Source organism: Coccinella septempunctata, chromosome 5 (genome assembly GCF_907165205.1).
Source record: "Coccinella septempunctata chromosome 5, icCocSept1.1, whole genome shotgun sequence".
Classification (NCBI taxonomy): Eukaryota; Metazoa; Arthropoda; class Insecta; order Coleoptera; family Coccinellidae; genus Coccinella; species Coccinella septempunctata.
In genome coordinates this window covers 7342544-7363176 of record NC_058193.1, presented here as the reverse complement: position 1 = coordinate 7363176, position 20633 = coordinate 7342544, and the positions used below count along the sequence as shown (strand labels likewise).

Here is a 20633-nt window from a genome sequence, read left to right as displayed (position 1 = left end):
TTTGAAGAAAGGTATTAGAAAAATCATCAGAAAAACCACGATGACACATAACCTAAAATAAAATGAAGGCTGTTCATTTCAATTATTCATTTGACGCTTGAATCCCCACCCCCTATCGATAAACGCAGCAATCGCAGCGACACCTATCCTACGTTCCCCGTTTTCGGGGACACATTTTTAGTACGGCAATCGTTCTCCTTCTCTCTACTCTCCATAATATGTAGAGTGAGGTCCTGAACATAAACAAACTAATGCAAGATTTGTTTGTCTACGATGTCAGGGACTTGTCATTTCACAAAACATAATATCAGAAATCTTTGGTTACTAATCAATATCTTGTTCGTCATTTTTGGATTTGTAATTCGAGCATGTGTGTAAGTCAATTTCTGACAACGACTTGGCTTCACTACTTTCATAGCATAAAAAACACGTAATATCAATATAAGTATTGTTCCGTTTTCTAATGCAAGATCGTAGTATCAAGGGTTCAGTTGCTATAGATACAATAAAAAAAAGAGGAGAGTTCACAAGATTTTGTCTAGAGCAGTAAAATTGTAGAGCTTCGAAGAATAAACGTTCTGCTTATAAAAGAAATAGTCTTTATTACTTGAAATTGTACATTTTTGGCGACCGTGACAGGACACATTCAAGACACACATTCAAGTAAGAATTATGGATAAGGCAAAGAAAGCAAGAACAGTACACCGAAGAATTTTCACAAAAATCTACAATAATATTGAAAGCCGGATTTCCAATGGGAATTTTAATAGTGATGAAGTTAAAGCGGCTTTTCAAGTTCTGGAGAGTAAATATGAAGAGATCAGGACCTTAGACAAGGAGGTGTTTAACTTCATGATAGAAGAAAATATGAGTGACACCGATATTGAAACAGACTGTGATAGTGTGGAAGAATATTCATTGAAATTCAATGTTATAAAAGAAAGATTTTCATCTTCCACAGAAAAGGTTCGCGAAATATCTTCCTCAGAAGGCGAAGTTGGTACGCTCCAAAGAAAATTTAAGCTTCCACAGATAGAGTTGAAAAAGTTTGGTGGTGATATTCGAGATTGGCTGCATTTTTGGGGATTATTTAAGAAACTAGATGAAGATCCCACCATGGACAATGAGGAGAAATTTCAGTACCTAATTCTATCGACAATACCTAAGTCAAGAGCAAGAACTGTCGTGGAGAGTTTTCCACCCACCTTCGAGAATTATCCTAAGGCAATTGAGGCTCTGAAGTCCCGGTTCGGAAGAGAAGAACTCCTTATTGAATTATATATAAGAGATTTGATAGGATTACTAACATCAAACACAAAGTCCCTGTCAATGTTATATGACAAGTTGGAATGTCAGTTGAGAGCTCTTGAATCACTGGGAATCACATCAGATAAATGTTCAGCCATGTTATTTCCATTGGTAGAATCCTGTCTTCCTGAGGAGCTCTTGCGGATATGGCAGCGTTCGTATTCGGCAGATACAGCGGCAGCGAAATCTCAAGACAAAGTGAAGAAACTTATGGATTTTATAAGGAATGAAGTTGAGAATGAAGAGAAAGTTTCAATGGCGAAGTCAGGAGTAGGATCTGCCAGGGCGAAGGAACAGAAGAAGATGATGACGACAGAAAACAACAAAGCAACTCCATATACAGCTTCTGAACTCGTGACCACAAATAACGAAGTTGTTTCTTGTATTTTTTGCGGACGTTCAGAGCATAAGAGTTTTGAATGTTCGAATTCACAAGGTATTTCTCTTTCTGATAAAAAACAGCTCATTTTAAAAAAGGGATACTGTTTCATATGTCTCAGACGTGGTCATACTGCCAAGAAATGTAAAGTTCACATGAGATGTGAAAAATGTCGAAAAAGGCATTACTTGGTGATGTGTCCAATGACAGACGTTAATTCAAAACTTCCAACGAACGAGTCTAGTGCTTGTAAGGAAAATTCATTGACTAGTCTCACTCGAACAACGAGAGTTTTTTTACAAACACTCGTAGTTATTCTCAGAGGAAGTAATGGGTTTGAACGCCGAGGCAGAGTTTTAATTGATACAGGTTCTCAAAGATCTTATGTCTTGAAACGTACAGCGAAAGAATTAGGATTACCAGTTCAGTGTGAGGAAACAATTATTCACTGTTTATTTGGGGGTTTGAATACAGGTGAAAGCAGTCACAATTCATATCGAATATTTTTGTGCGATTTGGATAGAAAATATTTTTGCAATTTCCTTACTTTAGACCAGGAGAGAATTTGTGGTAGAATCGGTTCCGTGTGTCAAAGTTCTCTAGTAGAAAATTTATTGAATAATGATGTGATCATAAGGGACGATGAGGCACTCGAAGTAGAAATTTTAATAGGGGCAGATGTTGCTGGTAAATTATTGACAGGTAAAATTATTCAGTTACCTTCAGGAATTACAGCAATTGAAACGTTTTTGGGTTGGACTCTGATGGGAAAAAATAATGTTTCAAATTTCGATCAAACTTCAACTGGTAATGTTATGTATAGTACTTCAATGCTTGTAGATGATTTGAAAATCAAGGATTTATGGGATTTGGATATTTTAGGTATTAGGGATCCAGTTGAATCAAAATCTAGAGAAGAGATGGAGCAAGCAGCATTGAGGCATTTTAAAGAAACTGTAGCAGTTGAATCTGATGGTAGATATGTTGTTCATCTTCCTTGGATCGAAGGACATCCACCGCTTCCATCAAATTACAAATTGGCTGTTCGTAGACTCAATTTTACAATTAGTAAGCTGATGAAAGATGGGTATTACTCAAAGTATGAAGATGTGTTCAAAGATTGGTTGTCTGAAGGTATCATTGAAAAAGTTTTCCACGGGGAGACTGGTATTAGTGGTCATTATTTACCTCACAGGCCAGTATTGAAGATGAATAGTACTACTCCAGTTCGACCAGTTTTTGATGCATCTGCGCATGAGAAACACAGTCCTTCTTTGAATAGTTGTTTGGAAAAGGGCATGAATTTAATTGAGCAGATTCCTTCAATTTTATTCCGATTCAGATTTAGAAAATACGGTGTTGTTGCTGATATTAAAAAGGCATTCCTTCAGATAGGTTTGAGTGAGTCTGAACGGGATTATTTAAGATTTTTGTGGAAGGAACCTGATGGTAACTTATGTGTGTTCAGGCATCGTCGAGTAGTGTTTGGAGTAATAAGTAGCCCATTTCTTTTAGGTGCTGTAATTCAATACCATTTACAGAAAGAATTGGAGATTTCTTTGAGAGACAAGTGTTCTTTTTCATGTTATGTTATAGAAAAGCTCATGAATAGTTTCTACGTTGATAACTGTGTAACCAGTGTAGATAGTGAGGAGGAACTTTTGAATTTCATTTCGAGAGCTAAAGATATAATGAGTAAAGCTAAATTTGATTTGCGAGGGTGGGAGCATAATAGTTCTTTTTACCCATCTGATAGAATCGACAGTATTACTAATGTACTTGGTTTACTATGGGATAGAGAGGAAGATACATTAGCCATAAATTCCAGTAACTGGGGCAATCTGAAGTTTGAGAAAATAACTAAAAGAACTATTTTATCGATAGCACATAGAGTATTTGACCCTATTGGTTTTACTTGTCCCGTAACTGTTTACCCCAAATTGTTGTTACAGCTCACATGGAAAGAGAAAATTGGTTGGGATGATGAGTTGGATGGATCAATCAAGAGTGAATTTCTGAAGTGGTTCGAAGGAATATCATATTTGTCTTCAATAAGAATCCCTCGATACTTTTCAGCTTACAAGAATAGCAGATGGTTGAAACTAGAAATTCATATATTTTGTGATGCATCTCAATCTTCTTATGCTGCTGTTTCCTTCTTGCGAATTCAGACGGAATCGGGCGTTGTTGTTCAGTTGCTTCAAGCTAAGTCCAAAGTTGCTCCTTTGAAAAAGATGTCTATACCGCGTTTAGAACTCATTGCGGCGACGATTGGATCGCGTCTAGTTAGAAATTTATATGAATCGAATGTTTTCCATGATGCTGAATATTATTTTTGGACAGATTCTTCTACAGTATTAGGTTGGATTAGACAAGACCAACAGTGGGCTATATTTGTTCGTAACAGAGTCGATGAAATTTTGAAAGTTTCTTCAAAGGAACAATGGAGATTTGTTCCAGGGTCTATGAATCCTGCTGATTTACCTTCCAGAGGATGCACAGCTAAAAAATTGTTAGATTCTGCATGGTGGGAGGGACCTGAATGGTTGAGGTATTCAGCAAGTTATTGGCCAACAGATAGTTTCTGCTATGACGAGGAGTTAGTAGCACGAGAGAAGAAAAAGTTTACCATTTCTTGGCAGTATGACCACGTCTGAGACATATGAAACAGTATCCCTTTTTTAAAATGAGCTGTTTTTTATCAGAAAGAGAAATACCTTGTGAACTCTCCTCTTTTTTTTATTGTATCTATAGCAACTGAACCCTTGATACTACGATCTTGCATTAGAAAACGGAACATTCTCCCACCTTGCTATTTTATAAACTTTCATGAAATAGCAACATTCGTTTGAACAATTAAAAACTACAAATGACAAAGTTAACCCGAACATTTTTTGACTGTTTGACAACCTTTTCGAGTTCTGAATATTCGACTCAAAATGTTATCTGCTCTTTCTGATACCTGAGTTTCATGCTCTTTATCTTTGATATTGGATATTTCTGTTTCTTCCTCATACGAGTCTAATTCTAATGGAAAAATTCTTTGAACTGACCGAAGAATTTCTCCTGCACTTGTACGTAAACGTACCAATCTTACCGAACCATCCTTACCAGGAAATAATTCCGTAACACAAGCTAATGGCCAATCTCCTCTTTTGGAATTATCATTTCCAACCAATACAACCTCCCCAACTTTCAACTGTCTCACGGATTGTGTTTTGAAACGATGTTTCAATTGACCAAGATACTCAATTCGAAACCTTTTCCTCAGTTGTTCACCTAACTTTTGCCTGTATTTTGCACGTCTGGTCAATTTACTACACTCGACAACATCGCAATCGTTAACACCAATTTCCTTTATATCTTGAATGAACATAGCTGGAGTCAAAGGACATAAATCGTCAACAGAATCAGACAAAAAAGTTATAGGTCTACTATTAATTACTGCTTCACAATCACACAATACTGTAAACATTTCTTCGAAGTTCAAAGAAGCCTTTCCTAGAGTTCTACGTAATAAATTTTTCAATATACGAATCAACCTTTCCCAAAATCCACCCCACCAAGGAGCAGCTGGAGGATTAAACTTCCATATGATCCTCTCCAAAGAACAAAATTTTGTCACAATGGACCAATCCAAACTCTTGAACATATTATAAGCTCCTACAAAATTAGTCCCATTGTCAGAATAAATAATTTTTGGACGACCCCTTCTAGCAATAAAACGACGAAGAGATTGTATGAATATTTCGGTCGAAAGAGATGTTAACAATTCCAGGTGAATTGCTCGATATACGGCACAGGTGAAAACAGCAATCCAAGCTTTCCGGCCGTCTCTCAAATGGACAGGTCCAGTTAGATCAATTCCGATCACCTCAAAAACCGAAACATCCCTAACACGATCTTCAGGTAGTGCACTAGGTAGTGTTTCCAATCTTTTACTCATAAACCTTTTACATATCACACATTTGGAAATAACCGATCTCACCGTTTTACGTCCACCAATAATCCAATATTTTTCTCTCAGCCGACACAACAATCCTTGAACACCTACGTGGCAAGCTCTTTCATGTTCTTCGCGTATCAATCTCACTACTAAGGGATGCTTGGGAAGAACAATTGGATACCGAAAGTCAAAACTATCTTCAAGATTTACCAACTTAGTTCTTATTCTCAAAACACCCGATTCATCCTTAAAAGGAAACAAACTCTTTATAGCATCATTCAAAGTACTAAATGAATCATGCTGAATCAATCTAAAAATAACCAATTCTGCATCATTTATCTCTTCAACTGATAAAAATCCACAATGTTTATCGTTAGGGTACCTACAATTATGAAGGAATCTTCTAATCCACCCCAACATGTAGACTGTTTTGTGGAATACTGAAAAATATTTATAATACCAGTCATCAGTATTGCTATTAACAACGCAACGGTGATTAGATGGGAGACCATAAACTGATGATTAATAAATCATATAGTTGAGTCTATGTTGTGGACCTCACACTAGCATATCTAGCGGAGAATTCACACGCGGTACCCCTTATTGGAAAAAAATCGATATAGAGGACATCTTTAGGTCGTACGAGTTTCCGTGGAAAGCATTTCTGGACCCATATTCACAGGAACATCAACGAAATATACCAACGTGTTTCAAAGACACCTCGTATAATAAACATTGAATATGATAATTATTACCAAATTATTGTTGAACATGCTACATGAAAAACCTTATCGATTATTATTTAACTGAATACGATATGACTGAAATAATCGCTTACAAAAAAATATACTTTGATATCACAGCAAACATTAAATTTTGATGTTATAACGTTTTATTTTTCACCATATGTGGTAAAATCTTGATTGTTTGGTTTGCAAAGATATCGAAAGGAACTAAGAAATTAAAATACAAAGATTAAATTAACAGGTGAGACATACCCTAGCGACTTCTTGCTCCATTCGTTTCTCTTCCCTCTCAAAACTTTCGACATCATCATTATCCTCCTCTATTTTGCATATTTCTAGCATATCATAGACAGGAGGAACTTGACTTGCTTTTGGTTTGCTGCAACAAAATCAATAATAATTCAATCAAATTAAAAAAAAAAAATTACTTGCGTAATGAACATATAGAAATATTTTCTTTTGTTGAGAGTTAAACAAAGCATTTTGAGATGAGCAAGCAGCATAAGTTAGTGAGTTAATGAAGCATGACACAAAATAGAACATTATAGTACAGAAATATTCAACTCAGGTAGAGATTTCATAAGAAAATCATAAGAATAAGAAAGGCGTATTCAAATATTAGATGCTTCGACGAACTCACTTCGACCATATGGTCGGAGTTGTTGAAATGTCGATAACTTTGACCAAATTGCTATATATATATATATATATGCAATCTGACATATGACATGTACATATGAAAATAGTGTTCGACCTCACTCGATGTTGTGTTATGAAATTTGCATTTGTGTCAGAGGCACATATCACTGTGATTGGGCTAATGATTGTACATATTTGTGGAAGATATTACACAAAACGTTCTTTGTAGATAATCCAGGAGGGAATTGAATCTAACTGTCTTCAAAAGGTTTGTATGGTACAGAAAATTGTGACCATTATCTTCAACGAAACTTGGATTTTCAAAAATTGTACTCTCGGTCGAAACACTCAGTTAGCAGGCCAGGAGATCTTTCTTTTCGAACACCATAATAAAACGAACATCATGAATACCGAGTCTAAAAACTTCGCTATCGATTTTTTGAGTCAGTATTACCCACCCCTGTCTGTGATCTGAGCTAATCTCACTTTTGTCAAACTGATGACCGATATAGATTTTTTTTTTAATTTGCGTTAGGTATACGTCAATCTCATTTCCGATCTTGCTCCTGGGTTGAGAGTATTTGCCGGTTATTCGTCTTTCATTTGTCATTTTTTGCTTCTCTCAAGATGCAGCAGTTCGCTCAGAGATAGCGGAATGTTCAAGTAGTTTTGAATAGGGAATATATTTATGGTCCATTCAAGAATGAGTGACATCCCTGTCGGCCTCGAAAGTCCACACACAGCTCCACAAAAGCTCTCGAATAATTTCTTGATAGTTCTTTGATAGTTTCAATCACGGATATGGAATGTATAGAAATATAGCTTAGAAAAGTATTTGAATAGAAGGAGTAGGTATTCGAATTCAGTGCAAATTAATATGCATTCAAAATTGATACAATTTGTTATACATAAATAGCAGTACAAAATTCAAATTATCTTCGGTATGTAATTAGATATATAATAGGTCTTTAGGTCAATGTTTATTCTCAATACCAATCTGAATTCTACAACATAAAATCTTGTGGGCTATTACCAACTCAAATTCTATTTTCCATAGCCACCCGAGATGTCAGTAATTCTTGAATGGACCATACATCTTTCTTTTCAGAATATTGATCTTGGTGTAAAACTAAAAATATTTCGTGTCTTTCGTGAAATGAGTTTCTCTAAAAATAAAAGTTATATGATTAAGATGGTCATGACGAAGAACATATACTTCCAAGATATTTCTGATAGAATCATTTGTTAAAGTATTCCGTATGAACGTATTTTGAATTCTAGATTGTGCGTAGTTTAATACAATTTTCTTTAGTATCGAAACGTTTTCTTCTCAAATTCTCTCAATTAAAACGTCTAACGGACAATTTATTTACACTTATACTAACACTAATAACTAACAAACTAACTATGTCACTACTTTTCATTTCCAATTGTATTTACTTCCACTCGTCCGTTGCTTGCACTGTAAACTGTACTGTCCTGTCCTGCCCCTACGCTGAGCTTATATAGGCGCAGCAAACATTCTCGCGGCCTCCCGTACTTTCTAGAAGGAACAGGAACTGGTTGTACTGTCCCCTTCTTAAGCCTGTTCTGTCCCAGAACAGATTCCGTGATTTTCTCCGAGGACCGTGGCGAAACCTGCAATCATCACCATTCCTACAGTAGCCCTTCTGATGGAAGTAGCACTCCACGGTTTTGCTAGGCTCCTTGGTTTGCTTCGGGTTGAAATTGCATACTAGGATCCGTATACCAGTCTTCTGAAATACCACCTCCAGCATGCTTCGCACATCCCGCCAATTCAACAGGTCCAGTCCACAACCGAGCTTGGAAACAGCTAATTTCCTAACCTTAAAGCGTTGAAGGTTTTCTTTCAAGCTATGCAGTGCTGTTCACAGATTCTGATAGATTGGCTTCTGATGGCAATGCTGCTTGGTGACTAGGTAACAAATGAACCTACCCTCAGCCTTCAATTTCAAAGCATCCCCGATTCCCAAGAATCAGCAGCCAACTGCTGTCGCAATAGTTCTTTCTAACGTCCAAATTTGAAATTGGGATCACAGGGATAGGACAAAAACCATTAAACATATTCTTCAACAGCCGACGTTTCGCATATATATTTATGCTTCTTCAAGGCTGAAAAACATACAAAGATATAAGACAATTATAAGTGAAGGTCAAGGATACACAAGAAAAAACATAACTTACCACATCGAATAACTGTTAGGTTAGAAAAACATTAGCTGAATATCAGGTACATTCAGGTGAAGTCTGCATTAAGACTTTACGGTTTAAAAATATAATTCGGAATACTATAAAGGTCCACAGGTTATCGAAAACAAATCTATAAAATTTCACCCTAACAACAAAATATTCCACCGCGCAAGGAGACAATTATTATGGATCAGTCATATGTCATAAAACGTCACAATCGATAAAATCAATGCAATCGCCAGAAATCAGACTGAAACAATGCAGCGGCGTAGAAATTCACACTTCAATTCCATATATTAACTCGAAATATTGAACATCTAGAATTTCTGAAACTTTTATGTATATTGAATAGGTTCGAATATTGTGAACTTAGAGATATAGTGTCCGTCCTGAAATTAACAGTTTCATTTAAATGTATATAAATCATATCCCTTATGTTTCTCATGAAATAGTTCCCCTCCACATCCAAAATCTTAAAGTCAACAAAATCAAAGCTATGGCCATTTTCGAAATGGTGGTCCGCTAAAGCTGTTTTTTCCCTCTTGTTCATATTAATATTACGACAGTCATATTCGTGTTGTTTCAGCCGGTTAGTAATGTACTCTTTAGTTTGGCCTACATAACACTTTTCACAATCTTTACAATTAATCTTGTAAACTATACAGGAACACTTCAATCTGTTAGTCTTATCCTTGAGCTTAGTTAAAACAGAATTAACAGTTTTTAAGTTATAACAGGCAAGTTTTACCGATAATTTTGATCTAAACAATCTGTTCATTTTCTCTGATAGGTCGGATATATATGGGAAACAGCAGTCCTGTTTACTCGATTCTCGTGGGTGTTAGTACAACTGTTAAAAATACCGCTGATAAGTCCTCTAGGATAGACACTATATCTCTAAGTTCACAATATTCGAACCTATTCTATATACATAAAAGTTTCAGAAATTCTAGATGATCAATATTTCGAGTTAATATATGGAATTGAAGTGTGAATTTCTACACCGCTGCATTATTTCAGTTTGATTTCTGGCGATTGCATTGATTTTATCGATTGTGACGTTTTATGACATATGACTGATCCATAATAATTGTCTCCTTGCGCGGTGGAATATTTTGTTGTTAGGGTGAAATTTTGTGGATTTGTTTTCGATAACCTGTGGACCTTTACAGTATTCCGAATTATATTTATAAACCGTAATGTCTTGATGCAGACTTCACCTGTATGTACCTGATATTCAGCTAATGTTTTTCTAACCTAACAGTTATTCGATGTGGTAAGTTATGTCTTTTCTTGTGTATCCTTGACGTTCACTTATAATTGTTTTATATCTTTGTATGTTTTTTTTAGCCTTGAAGAAGCATAAATATATATGCGAAACGTTGGCTGTTGAAGAATTTGTTTAATGGTTTTTGTTCTATCCCTGTGATCCCAATTTCAAATTCTTTCTGAGGACGTGAAATCACTCAATTATGTCCAAATTTGTTTCTGAATACTCTTGCTATTCCTCTGGCTTTCCTCTTTGGTGGATTATGTTACCACACCAGATCTCCAGCGGTGAACCCACCTTCAATAGCCTTGATGTCGTAGTGCATTTTCATTCGGTCACTCGCTTGCTGTATTTCATTTCGCACCTTGTCATGAATGTAATCCAGCTTGTTTTTTAATTTACTAACGTAGTCCTCCCCAGTTTCTCCAGGTTTATATCCAAACTACAGGTCACAAGGCAGTCTTATTTCTAGGCCGAACATTATATTGGTAGATTCTTGAACCCAACATCTATATGCCATGGTGAATATAAGTAAATATTCATTCCAGTCCCGCTGGTGATCAGAAACTACTTTGGGGGGATGTTTTTCCATGGTCCGATTCATTCGTTCGACCATGCCATCTAATTGTGGATGAAGAGGTGTAGTCCTTGTTTTGTGAATCTCTAATTTTCTGAATACTTCTTGGAATAACGTCGTCCTTGATTACAACGCAGCTCTAGAGGTATTCCAAATCTGTAGAAGAATTCTAACCAATTTACCAGCTACCGTACTTGCCTCTTGATTAGGAAAAGGCTTCCACCCATTGTGAAATAGTCCATCGCAACCCAAATATACTTGTTTTCATGGTCTGTTTCAGGAAAGGGACCAGCAATGTCGACAGCTACTCGTTCGATAGCGGATCCGACGTTATATTGCTTCATTGGTGCTTTTTCCTTACCATAAGTGGGAGCGCCCACCAAAGTAGCGTACCACTGATATGGCACATACATGACAAAGGCGATGCATAATTTTCAGATTTGAACTGAGAACGACATATTTCACGCAAGTGACACTTCACTCAGATGTGCGATATCTGAAAATTATGCATCGCCTTTGTCATGTATGTGCCATGTCAGTGCTACGCTTCTTTGGTGGGCGCTCCCCCATGTGGTCCGTTAGCAGCAGTATAAGCTTTGCATTTTTAACGTCTTTCTTACAATTTAGCCAATAAAATCGCTGCCTGACTTTTTCCAACGTCTTAGTTATTCCAATGTTCCATTATGTTGTCGGGTCAAAACGTCTGTCACTCGACTCTTCGGCATAATCAACTGAAGCCTGCGCTCAGATCCATCTTCATTTTCTTTAGAAGACCTCCATCAACCTTTCCCATTGTACCTCATACTTGTCTTGTGCTCTTTGAGTTTCTTGAGGTAGCCAGTCGTCTTCGATTAAGGTGGTCCGCCTTGACTCGATCTTCCCTTCCAGGCGTGAACAATGGCTGCAATTCTCTCTTGATAACGTATCTGCATTGCGATGGCCAGTCCCCGCTCTGTGTTCAGCGTCGAAGTCATATTCCTGCAGCCCTCGATCCATCTAGCCACTTCTCCTTCCGGGTTTTTAAAAATCCGGAGCCATTTCAAAGCAAAATGGTTCGTTCTGAGCAAGATTTTTCTTCAGAGTGCCTGGGCGAGTGTATCATCGTACAATCAACAATGTAAAGCACAAGGCTGTTGCAACATGGAAAATGTTTCGTTTATTTATCATCACTTTTTTGAATTGCCTACCATCATGGAAGCAGATTTATGCCCTTTTGCATAGATTTAGGGCATGCTTTAAGTGAAGAATTTCCGGTATTTCTAAATTGTAATAGAAATCTAATAAATAGATAAGCCGCTTGCCACTACGCTAAAGTGCTTACTCATTTCAGTACTTCAGTACTGAAATAAGTGAGCATATTCATATCGTATATTGAATTCATTGGTGTAAAAGATATTCAACATCAATATAATTTTAAGACTCATAGGGACAGAGAAACTTAGTTATATTTGTATTGAATATCAAGTTGTGATCAAGAGTAATATATCATTGAAAAAATTTGAAAAGTTAGTATCTCTACCTGTTTTTCAGATTAGATGAGTCTGTGTTCTTATTCAAGATATCCAAAGACGCAAAATACCTTTCAAGAGACGACACTTTTGGCTGTTTAACACATTCATATGGCCCAGGTGATGCGCATCTCTTAAGAGACCCCTCTTTGCTGCTTGCTCTCGAAGGCGAAATGCAATTCATAGTACAGGAATTTTGTGAGTTCACCCTAAGGCCGAACGCTAGAGCCTGTATAGCTGCCAGTCCAACATGATGGTTGTTATTATTGGGAGTGGCATACCTTACAAAAGGCTCCAAAGCAATATCCTTATTTTTTGGATCCAGCTCAATTTTCGGTGGTATATTCTGCAGCAAATTTTGTTCATCCAACATTTTCTGGATTTCTTGCTCAAATGGACTAACTTCATTCTCATCACAATTTTTACGTTTGTCGTTAGGGGATAAAGCAGTTCGTTTCGAATTATTTCTATCAGTTTGGCAACAGTTATCCTGCTTCTCGCTACTGAATGTGTTAAGGTTATCCTCTCGGAGAAGTCTTATTTCTTCTGCATCGTTGAAACTAGGAGAATTCTTATGAATCGAATATTGTTTATTACATTCCACAATTGAGTCACTATCATTCCTGACCCGCCTCTCTATATTCTTTTGTTTAGCGTCTTTGCTATCATCACCATTAGAACTTATGGTCCGTAATAAAGCTGCATGTGATTGTTGCAGCAGTGACTTAGATAGAAATTCAAAACTGGCACAACTATCTGCTTTAAAACTTTCACCTTCTTTCATGACAGAAATTGTTGTAGAATCTACAGTATCACAAGTCGCTGCAAGAGCTAGCACACTAATTGGTGGCACAATATTAAGCTTTGTATCATTTCTTTCAATAGAATTATTTTTCAAAGAACAGTTTGGTGGTATGTAGTCCAAAGAAGCTTTAGGTGACATTTCAGGGGAAGAACAGGGATTAACTTGTATATCTGATGGAAATAAGAACTGTTGAGTGTCAGTAGGTAAAGGTGGTGATACACATGGTGAAACATCTGCATCTGTGGTTCTACTATAACTTTCATCAGAACTACTTATACTGGGAGAATGATTTAAACTGCTTATTTCATCAGCTGAAGAGTGAATTCTTCGAAAAGGAGTAGATGCGTATACACCCCCAAGACTTTCATCCGAATAATGCCTCTGAAGAGGACTATTTCGTCGTTGGTGATGTGGACTACTCCTCGAGTTCAGTGAACTATTTCCATTCCCCAAAATATTCGGCTTTGCTTGAATTTTATTTTTTAATAATTCAGAAGACTTATCCAGCGAAGAAAATTGATAATTATGAGAAATATTCGATTTGAAAATGTTATTATGAGGCGGGCTTGGTGCAATTTCATGGTCGAAATTTCTTTTATGATTTTTTTTTGGGGATTCTTTTCCAGGGGGTTTTGGTAATGGCTTCATGTAGGGCTTCTGTTCATTTGTTGGCTGAAGGTTCAATACTGCATATGGATTAGGTACTCTGGGCCAAGGTGGGGTGTATTTTGCATCCTGAAATACAACAATGTTTTAATATTATCATTATTTTTTACATACTGAGAAAATGCATGCAATGAGCATTATGATTAAATCAGCTATTCTGTGATGACTTTTTCATATGCATTCTCAAAGTCTATTCATTTTAGCAATGGTCTGTAGTCATGGCGGCAGCTTAATGTTACAAACCGTATTTTCATTAGGAACGTTCACAAAAGCAAGAATATCTCCATGGGTCAAAAAAGTATATCTGAAGTACTCTTGATAATATCATGTGTATACTCCATTCACATTTATTTTAGCAGTCGGTTGGCCATGAAATAATTTTCCCAAGTTTTTGTAACTAGAACGGAGTAAGGTTGGCACTCATGAAATGTCGTTAATATCATAACGCCGTTGCCACAACTAATAGAGAGTTGAAGTGCGCACAGTACGTTAGTCTGAACGTAAAATTTAACGTGAGAAATAACGTCAGATATAACGTTTACGGGTTGTGATGAAATTTGAGTTGAAGTGCTGCCATTACGAAACGTCAGACGTTAAAAATCTCAAATCACTTATCAATTTGGATTTTGCTTTTGTTTCGCGTGAACACTCTTTTATCCAATATTGAGCCTCGACAGCTGAAATAATATTTGGAATATTGATGTTCTAATGAAAATCTAATTCTAATAAAGAGAATTTTCAACTTGGAAGTATTTTATTATCAATGAAATGTTCAAGTGTTATGGACATGAGAATCGCAGTGGAGTTTCAGCCATTTCCTTATGTACTGAACGTACTCTGAACTTTCAAATCACTGCTGATTTCCTATAATTTTCGTTAATTATCAGAAAAAACACGGGAAATGTAAACAATGACCGTTTGAGGTTATCGAGAATTGCATTCAACAGTACTAATTCGACCATTCGCAAGTCATCGGTGCTACTCGTTTAACGTTCGGTTAACGTACGTCGATGTTTAAGGTATACGTGGGAGACCGCTAGTTTACGTAGGCCGTAAAGATGACGCTGACGTTAACGTTAAAAACGGACGAATGAGCATGCGTAGATGTCAATTATAACGTTAACGTTTACGTTCATGGCTGCACTTCAACTCTCTAATATCAATTTTTATTACGAAAATGCCGAATTTGATTGAAAAAAGAGACAGGGTTTCAGGAAGTGCTATTTAGAATTCAGGTCCGCTCATTCAAATAGTTGTACCCTGATATTCTAAAATCCGCAATACGTCAGACGGTAGCGAACATATTCAATGTAAGAGAATTTATATAATGTTTCATCTGAATCTAAACGATTTATATTTCAGCTGAATATTTCCACAATCAGAAAGATTGTGAATGAAGAGGTTTACAAAGAAGTTCCTTTTATTGGCAGACCCAAAAAAAGGTGGCATTTAGGAATTTTATGTTTGGGTGAATTAATGCGAAACGTTACTACAGGATTTTCGATGAATGTCATCGTAGAATAAGTTCCCGAAAATTGATTTTTCTATTTTTCGTTCGACTGGTCCTATGCATTGTAAATGTCTTAAGGTTCCAACAAATACCTTATTATTATTATATCAATGTAAGATAAACAGCCACAAATACGAGCCAATTGTCCTGTTAATTCATGTGAAATTTTTGTTCAAAGGTGGAGTTCATCTTGATTCGAAACTTCCCTTAATCCCTTTTACTTCCATTGATGCAAGATGATTTTTGTTGAAGAATTCAACATTTTTGTAATCTGTTAACTCCTTCGAGAGTTCCCAACCACTGCATTATATGCATTTCATCTTTGGGTTAATATTTTAGAAATCTACAACTGATTTAATGTATTCAAACTTTAGCCAAAGAAGATAACGAACATTACCTCTCCTCAAGCTAGTGCATATTATGATATTATACTGATCTCTTGTATTTTCCATGCAAATAATTAGATTTGGTATGCCTTCAATCAGTTTGTATAATGTTCGTCACATATTTTCCGAAGAGATTCGACATTGTGACAGAAACTTTTACGTAGAACGGGCAACATAGCGTTGATTTAAAATCAAAAAATGTTTTGACAAGCGTCATAACCCCACATTTTCGAACTATACAGAGTGAAATACAGTAGAATCCGATTACTATGACGCCGGCTATATTGACCAATCGCTTATTATGACGCAATGGCAGTGTTAAGTTTGGTTTCATTCAAAACTCCTTACAACAGGGTTCGGATTTAATGACTTCGCTTATAATGACATGTCGCTTACAATGACATGATTTCAGATACAACAACATTATTCATAGAAAATTCCTCCGGTTATAGTGACAGCTCGATCGTTTTCTTGAGCCACCCCACCCCTTTTCATGGGAAGAGGTTTGAGACGATACAAGCTATATCTGATTTTTTTTCTAAAAATGAAAAAGTTCTTCATATTTAGTTTTATTTTTGAAGGAGAAGCTGATATTTTCGAATTTTTTCAATGAAGGAAACATATAATTTGTCGTTTTTCTCTCAAACTAAATCAATAAAAAATATCATCAATTTTGCTTTATGTGACTTCCGGTTATTATCATTTCCTCTCAATGTCATTATAAGCGGATTCTACTGTATGTCAAATTTCCATGGCCAACCGAGTGCTAAAATAAAAGTGAATGGAGTGTGGTAAATATCAATGTCAAATTTTGTCTCGCGCTATTATGGTAATGTTATTGATCAGATAGACAAGAAATTGAAGCAAAAGAGGAAACTTCAGTTAGTCATAAACACTAGGACTGTATTATCTGATGTTCTGGGTGTTCATATATTATTGAACAATTACTGTTGTAAATTTGAGTTATTATTTTCAATAATTATGTCATATACATTTGCTCAATAATTGAATTTTTTCCATAATTCATCATTCGTATTTGTTACGTCAGTCATATGCGCAATTTTTTTGGAATCTGAAAATGAGTATTGGAGTTTTATTTCTGCAAGAGATAGAAAAAGTTCATGTCGTTGTTCAATAATTCGTGTACAACTGACATGGCGTAAAGAAATATTATAATATTATTCTGCTGTGACTTTGAATTTTTGATCAAATCATTTAAAGAAAATAAGTCACACAGAACTATTGATGACACATTAAAATCTAATTATAGGTCCTTTCGTTTGCATAAAAAGTGTAGCACTTTCCTACACTCGATTTGATTTACACCAGTGTAGAGGAAGTGTAGTTTATCTACACATAGTCAAAAGGGGATGTAGATAAACTACACCTCTACAATGGTGTGAATTAAATCAGCAAACGAATACTAAAATCGAGTGTAGAAAAGTGTTACACTTTTTTTGGGGTGTAAGGGGGAAGGATGCGTTTTATAGCCTCTCCTCTCAAATGCCAACCTCACCTACTCGCGGTGCACCCTGTTCTTACGAACGAGGCTCTGGCGACCGAACATGAGCGGTATAACTCTGTTTCTCACAATTACGTAGCCTAAACATTGGCTTGAGCAGGAAATGGCTCTCTGCGTTGCTCAAGTTACGTCTCAGACCTTGTCGTCTCAGGATACCTGTGCCACAAGATAATCTAGTCGTAGCCGCAACCAAAGTTGCACTGACAGCGTTACCAGTGCAGCTTTTGAACACCTTCTAACGCAGCTCCTACAAAAAGATGGATCAGTCGAACAGGACAAAATTCGTATCCGGAGGTAAAATACCCTCCCATTCGGATCTCCGGGGGAGGGTGCCTGAGCGAGTGAATCATCGAACAAATACCAATGAAAAGCACATAGCTTTTGCAGCATGGAACGTCAGAACCTTGCTAGACAAACCCAAGGCCGACCGACCAGAGAGGCGTACTGCCCTAATCGATAAGGAACTGCAACGAACATCCATTGCAATAGTTGCTTTAAGCGAAAAACGCTTTTCGGACGAAGGTAGCTTGGTAGAACAAGCGTATACTTTTTTCTGGAAAGGCTTGCCGGAAGGCGAAATCAGACAACATGGCGTAGGCTTTGCCATTAGAAACGACCTGGCCGCCAAACTTACCGAAAATCCAGTTGGTATCTCAGAACGTTTAATGACCCTACGTTTTCCTGCAGCGAATAACACGTTTGTGAACATCATTGCAGTATACGCACCCACTTTGAACTCCTCTGACAACTTAAAGGACACTTTTTACGAAACATTCGTTGCTACATTAAGTAAAATCCCAAAACGGGAACGAATTATTCTCCTTGGAGACTTCAACGCTAGAGTGGGCAGAGGTCAAGACTCAGAACTATGGCCGGGAATAATAGGGAAACACGGCACAGACAGCATCAATTCGAATGGAAAACGTCTGCTGGCTCTTTGTGCAGAACACAATCTGTGTATAACGAACACCTATTTTATTACGAGACCCAATTCAAGGGGGACCTGGCGCCACCCGCGCTCAGGGCATTGGCATACCCTCGACTATGTGATCGTGAGAAGGAAAGATCTGAAAGAGGTGTTGGTCACTAAACCCAGAGCAGATCTGGAGTGCTGGACTGATCATAGGCTGGTAATCTCGAGAATGAAAATCTCAATGCGCCCAAAATACCAACGCAAGCCGAAGTATCTAAGAGAGCGCCTTCAAATATCCAAACTACAAAACCCTTCTACAAAGGACAGATTCACAGCTGCCGTCAAAGATAGCCTAACACCACCGGATTATAACGACGACATTGAGACTCATTGGCTCCGTTTCAAATCATCCCTTACAAATACAGCGAAAGAAATACTGGGCACAGAACGCTTCCGAAAATCCCCAGACTGGTTTGCCGACAGCGAAACTCATATCGCACCCCTTTTGGACGCAAAACACAAAGCGATGAAAACCGCAATTAACAAGCCTGGCGATGTTGCAGCCCAAATAGGTTTCATAAACATAAAACGCGAGGTCCGTCAAGAAATAAGAAAAATCAAGGACAGCTGGTGGAAAGAAAAAGCTAGGGAAATACAAGCTTACGCCGATAACCATGACTACAGGCGTTTTTTCGAAGCTATTAAAACTGTTTACGGTCCAAGCAGAAAAGCTAGCTTTCCTATAAGAGATGCTCATGGAGCTATTCTAACTGATGATAGAAAAATTCTCGAAAGATGGAAGGAGCATTACTCACAGGTCTTGAATCAAAATAACGACTCGGATTTATCCATTTTAGACCTGCTCCCTGCGTATAGTCCGATGACATCGCTTGATGACGAAATCTCAATGTCGGAAATCATAAGCGCGATTAAAAATATGAAAAATGATAAGTCACCTGGTCTAGACGGCATTCCGGCGGAGATATTCAAAGCCTTGGATGATGACATTGTCAATAGTCTCCTAATACTATTCCGCAAGATCTGGGAACAGGGAGATGTGCCACAAGACTTCAGAGACGCTTTAGTTATCAACCTCTATAAGAACAAAGGCGATACGTCGAATTGCAACAATTACAGGGGCATATCGTTGCTTAATGTGGCCGGTAAAATTCTCTCGAAGATTATGGCTAATCGTCTGGTTCCACTCTTAGAGAAGCTTTTACCTGAATCCCAGTGCGACTTTCGACCAAATCGAGGTACGGTGGACCTAATTTTTACACTGCGACAGCTACAATAAAAAGCCCGTGAACAACAATCAAGGATTTATACAGCCTTCATCGATTTAAGCAAGGCATTCGACTCGGTGAATCGGAGAGCGCTATGGAAAATCATGGCACTTCTAGGAGTACCCGAAAAATTCCTAGCAGTGTGTAAAAGCCTTCATACCAACAACACCGCTAAAATACAGCATAATGGCTCTACAACCGACCATTTCTCAACCAACTCTGGAATAAAACAAGGCTGCGTATTAGCGCCTTTACTGTTCAATATTTTCGCCATAGCTGTATCGATAATTGCTGACATGAGCATGCCCGTAAGAGGTGTTGGGATAAGATTCAGATTTGATGGAGGCCTGTTTAACCTGAAGCGCCTCAGAGCAAAAACCCGTACCAAGTTTATCACGGAACTTCAATATGCAGACGACTGTTCACTCATCGCTAGCAGCTCAGAGGATCTACAGATAATGATGGACACCTATAAACATATATACGAAGCTTTAGGCCTTAGACTCAATATTGACAAGACCAAAATCCTGGTAAGTCCGCCAGAAAGCCTTCAAACAGATATCAGCCTGGACAATGAAACTCTAGAACAGGTCGAGCAGTTCAAATACTTGGGAAGATTCATAAATACTAGGGCTAACCTTGACACGGAAATACACAACCGTATCAATTCGGCATCAAGGGCATTCTGGAAGCTGAAGGACAGAGTGTTCCAAAATCACGACCTCAATCTGAAGACCAAGACAGCTGTTTACAGAGCAGTGGTCCTCCCAACGCTTCTTTACGGAAGCGAAAGCTGGACTCCCTACAGGCGACATATTAAACAGCTTGAACAGACGCAGCAACGTCATCTAGGACAGATAATGCACATCAGATGGTTCCACAAAGTTTCGAATGCAGAAGTCTTGCAGCGCGCGAGTTGTACAACAATTGAGACTCAAGTAACGAGGGCCCGACTCAGATG

The 20633-nt window shown here is 37.5% G+C and overlaps 2 protein-coding genes across 10 annotated transcripts in view; one reads left to right on the top strand and one right to left on the bottom strand.

Annotated features, from left to right (window-relative positions):
• LOC123312770 (Ca(2+)/calmodulin-responsive adenylate cyclase-like) overlaps nt 1-20633 on the bottom strand; it is a 210430-nt gene that overhangs the window by 13362 nt on the left and 176435 nt on the right. For 6 of the 9 annotated variants that reach the window (XM_044897244.1, XM_044897245.1, XM_044897251.1 and 3 more), the window contains exons 16-17: nt 12596-14124; nt 6632-6758 (exon numbers count right to left, since the gene is read on the bottom strand). In XM_044897244.1, the coding sequence (XP_044753179.1) occupies nt 6632-6758; nt 12596-14124 (1656 nt within the window). The remainder of the gene's footprint in view (nt 1-6631; nt 6759-12595; nt 14125-20633) is intronic. The other 3 variants (XM_044897246.1, XM_044897252.1, XM_044897250.1) reach the window with 2 other exon arrangements.
• On the top strand, nt 546-3746 carry LOC123312773. The gene is made up of 2 exons (XM_044897258.1): nt 546-1744; nt 3640-3746. The coding sequence occupies exons 1-2, from the start codon at nt 673-675 to the stop codon at nt 3669-3671; spliced, it is 1104 nt and encodes a 367-aa protein (XP_044753193.1). The 5' UTR covers nt 546-672; the 3' UTR covers nt 3672-3746.

What these genes read in the sequence shown, in the direction of transcription:
- LOC123312773 (XM_044897258.1), top strand. Translation starts at nt 673, where the DNA reads ATGGATAAGGCAAAGAAAGCAAGAACAGTACACCGAAGAATTTTCACA. An exon ending in TGAATGTTCGAATTCACAAG is followed by an intron (nt 1,745 to 3,639) that starts GTATTTCTCTTT and finishes TTGTTGTTACAG; the next exon opens with CTCACATGGAAAGAGAAAAT.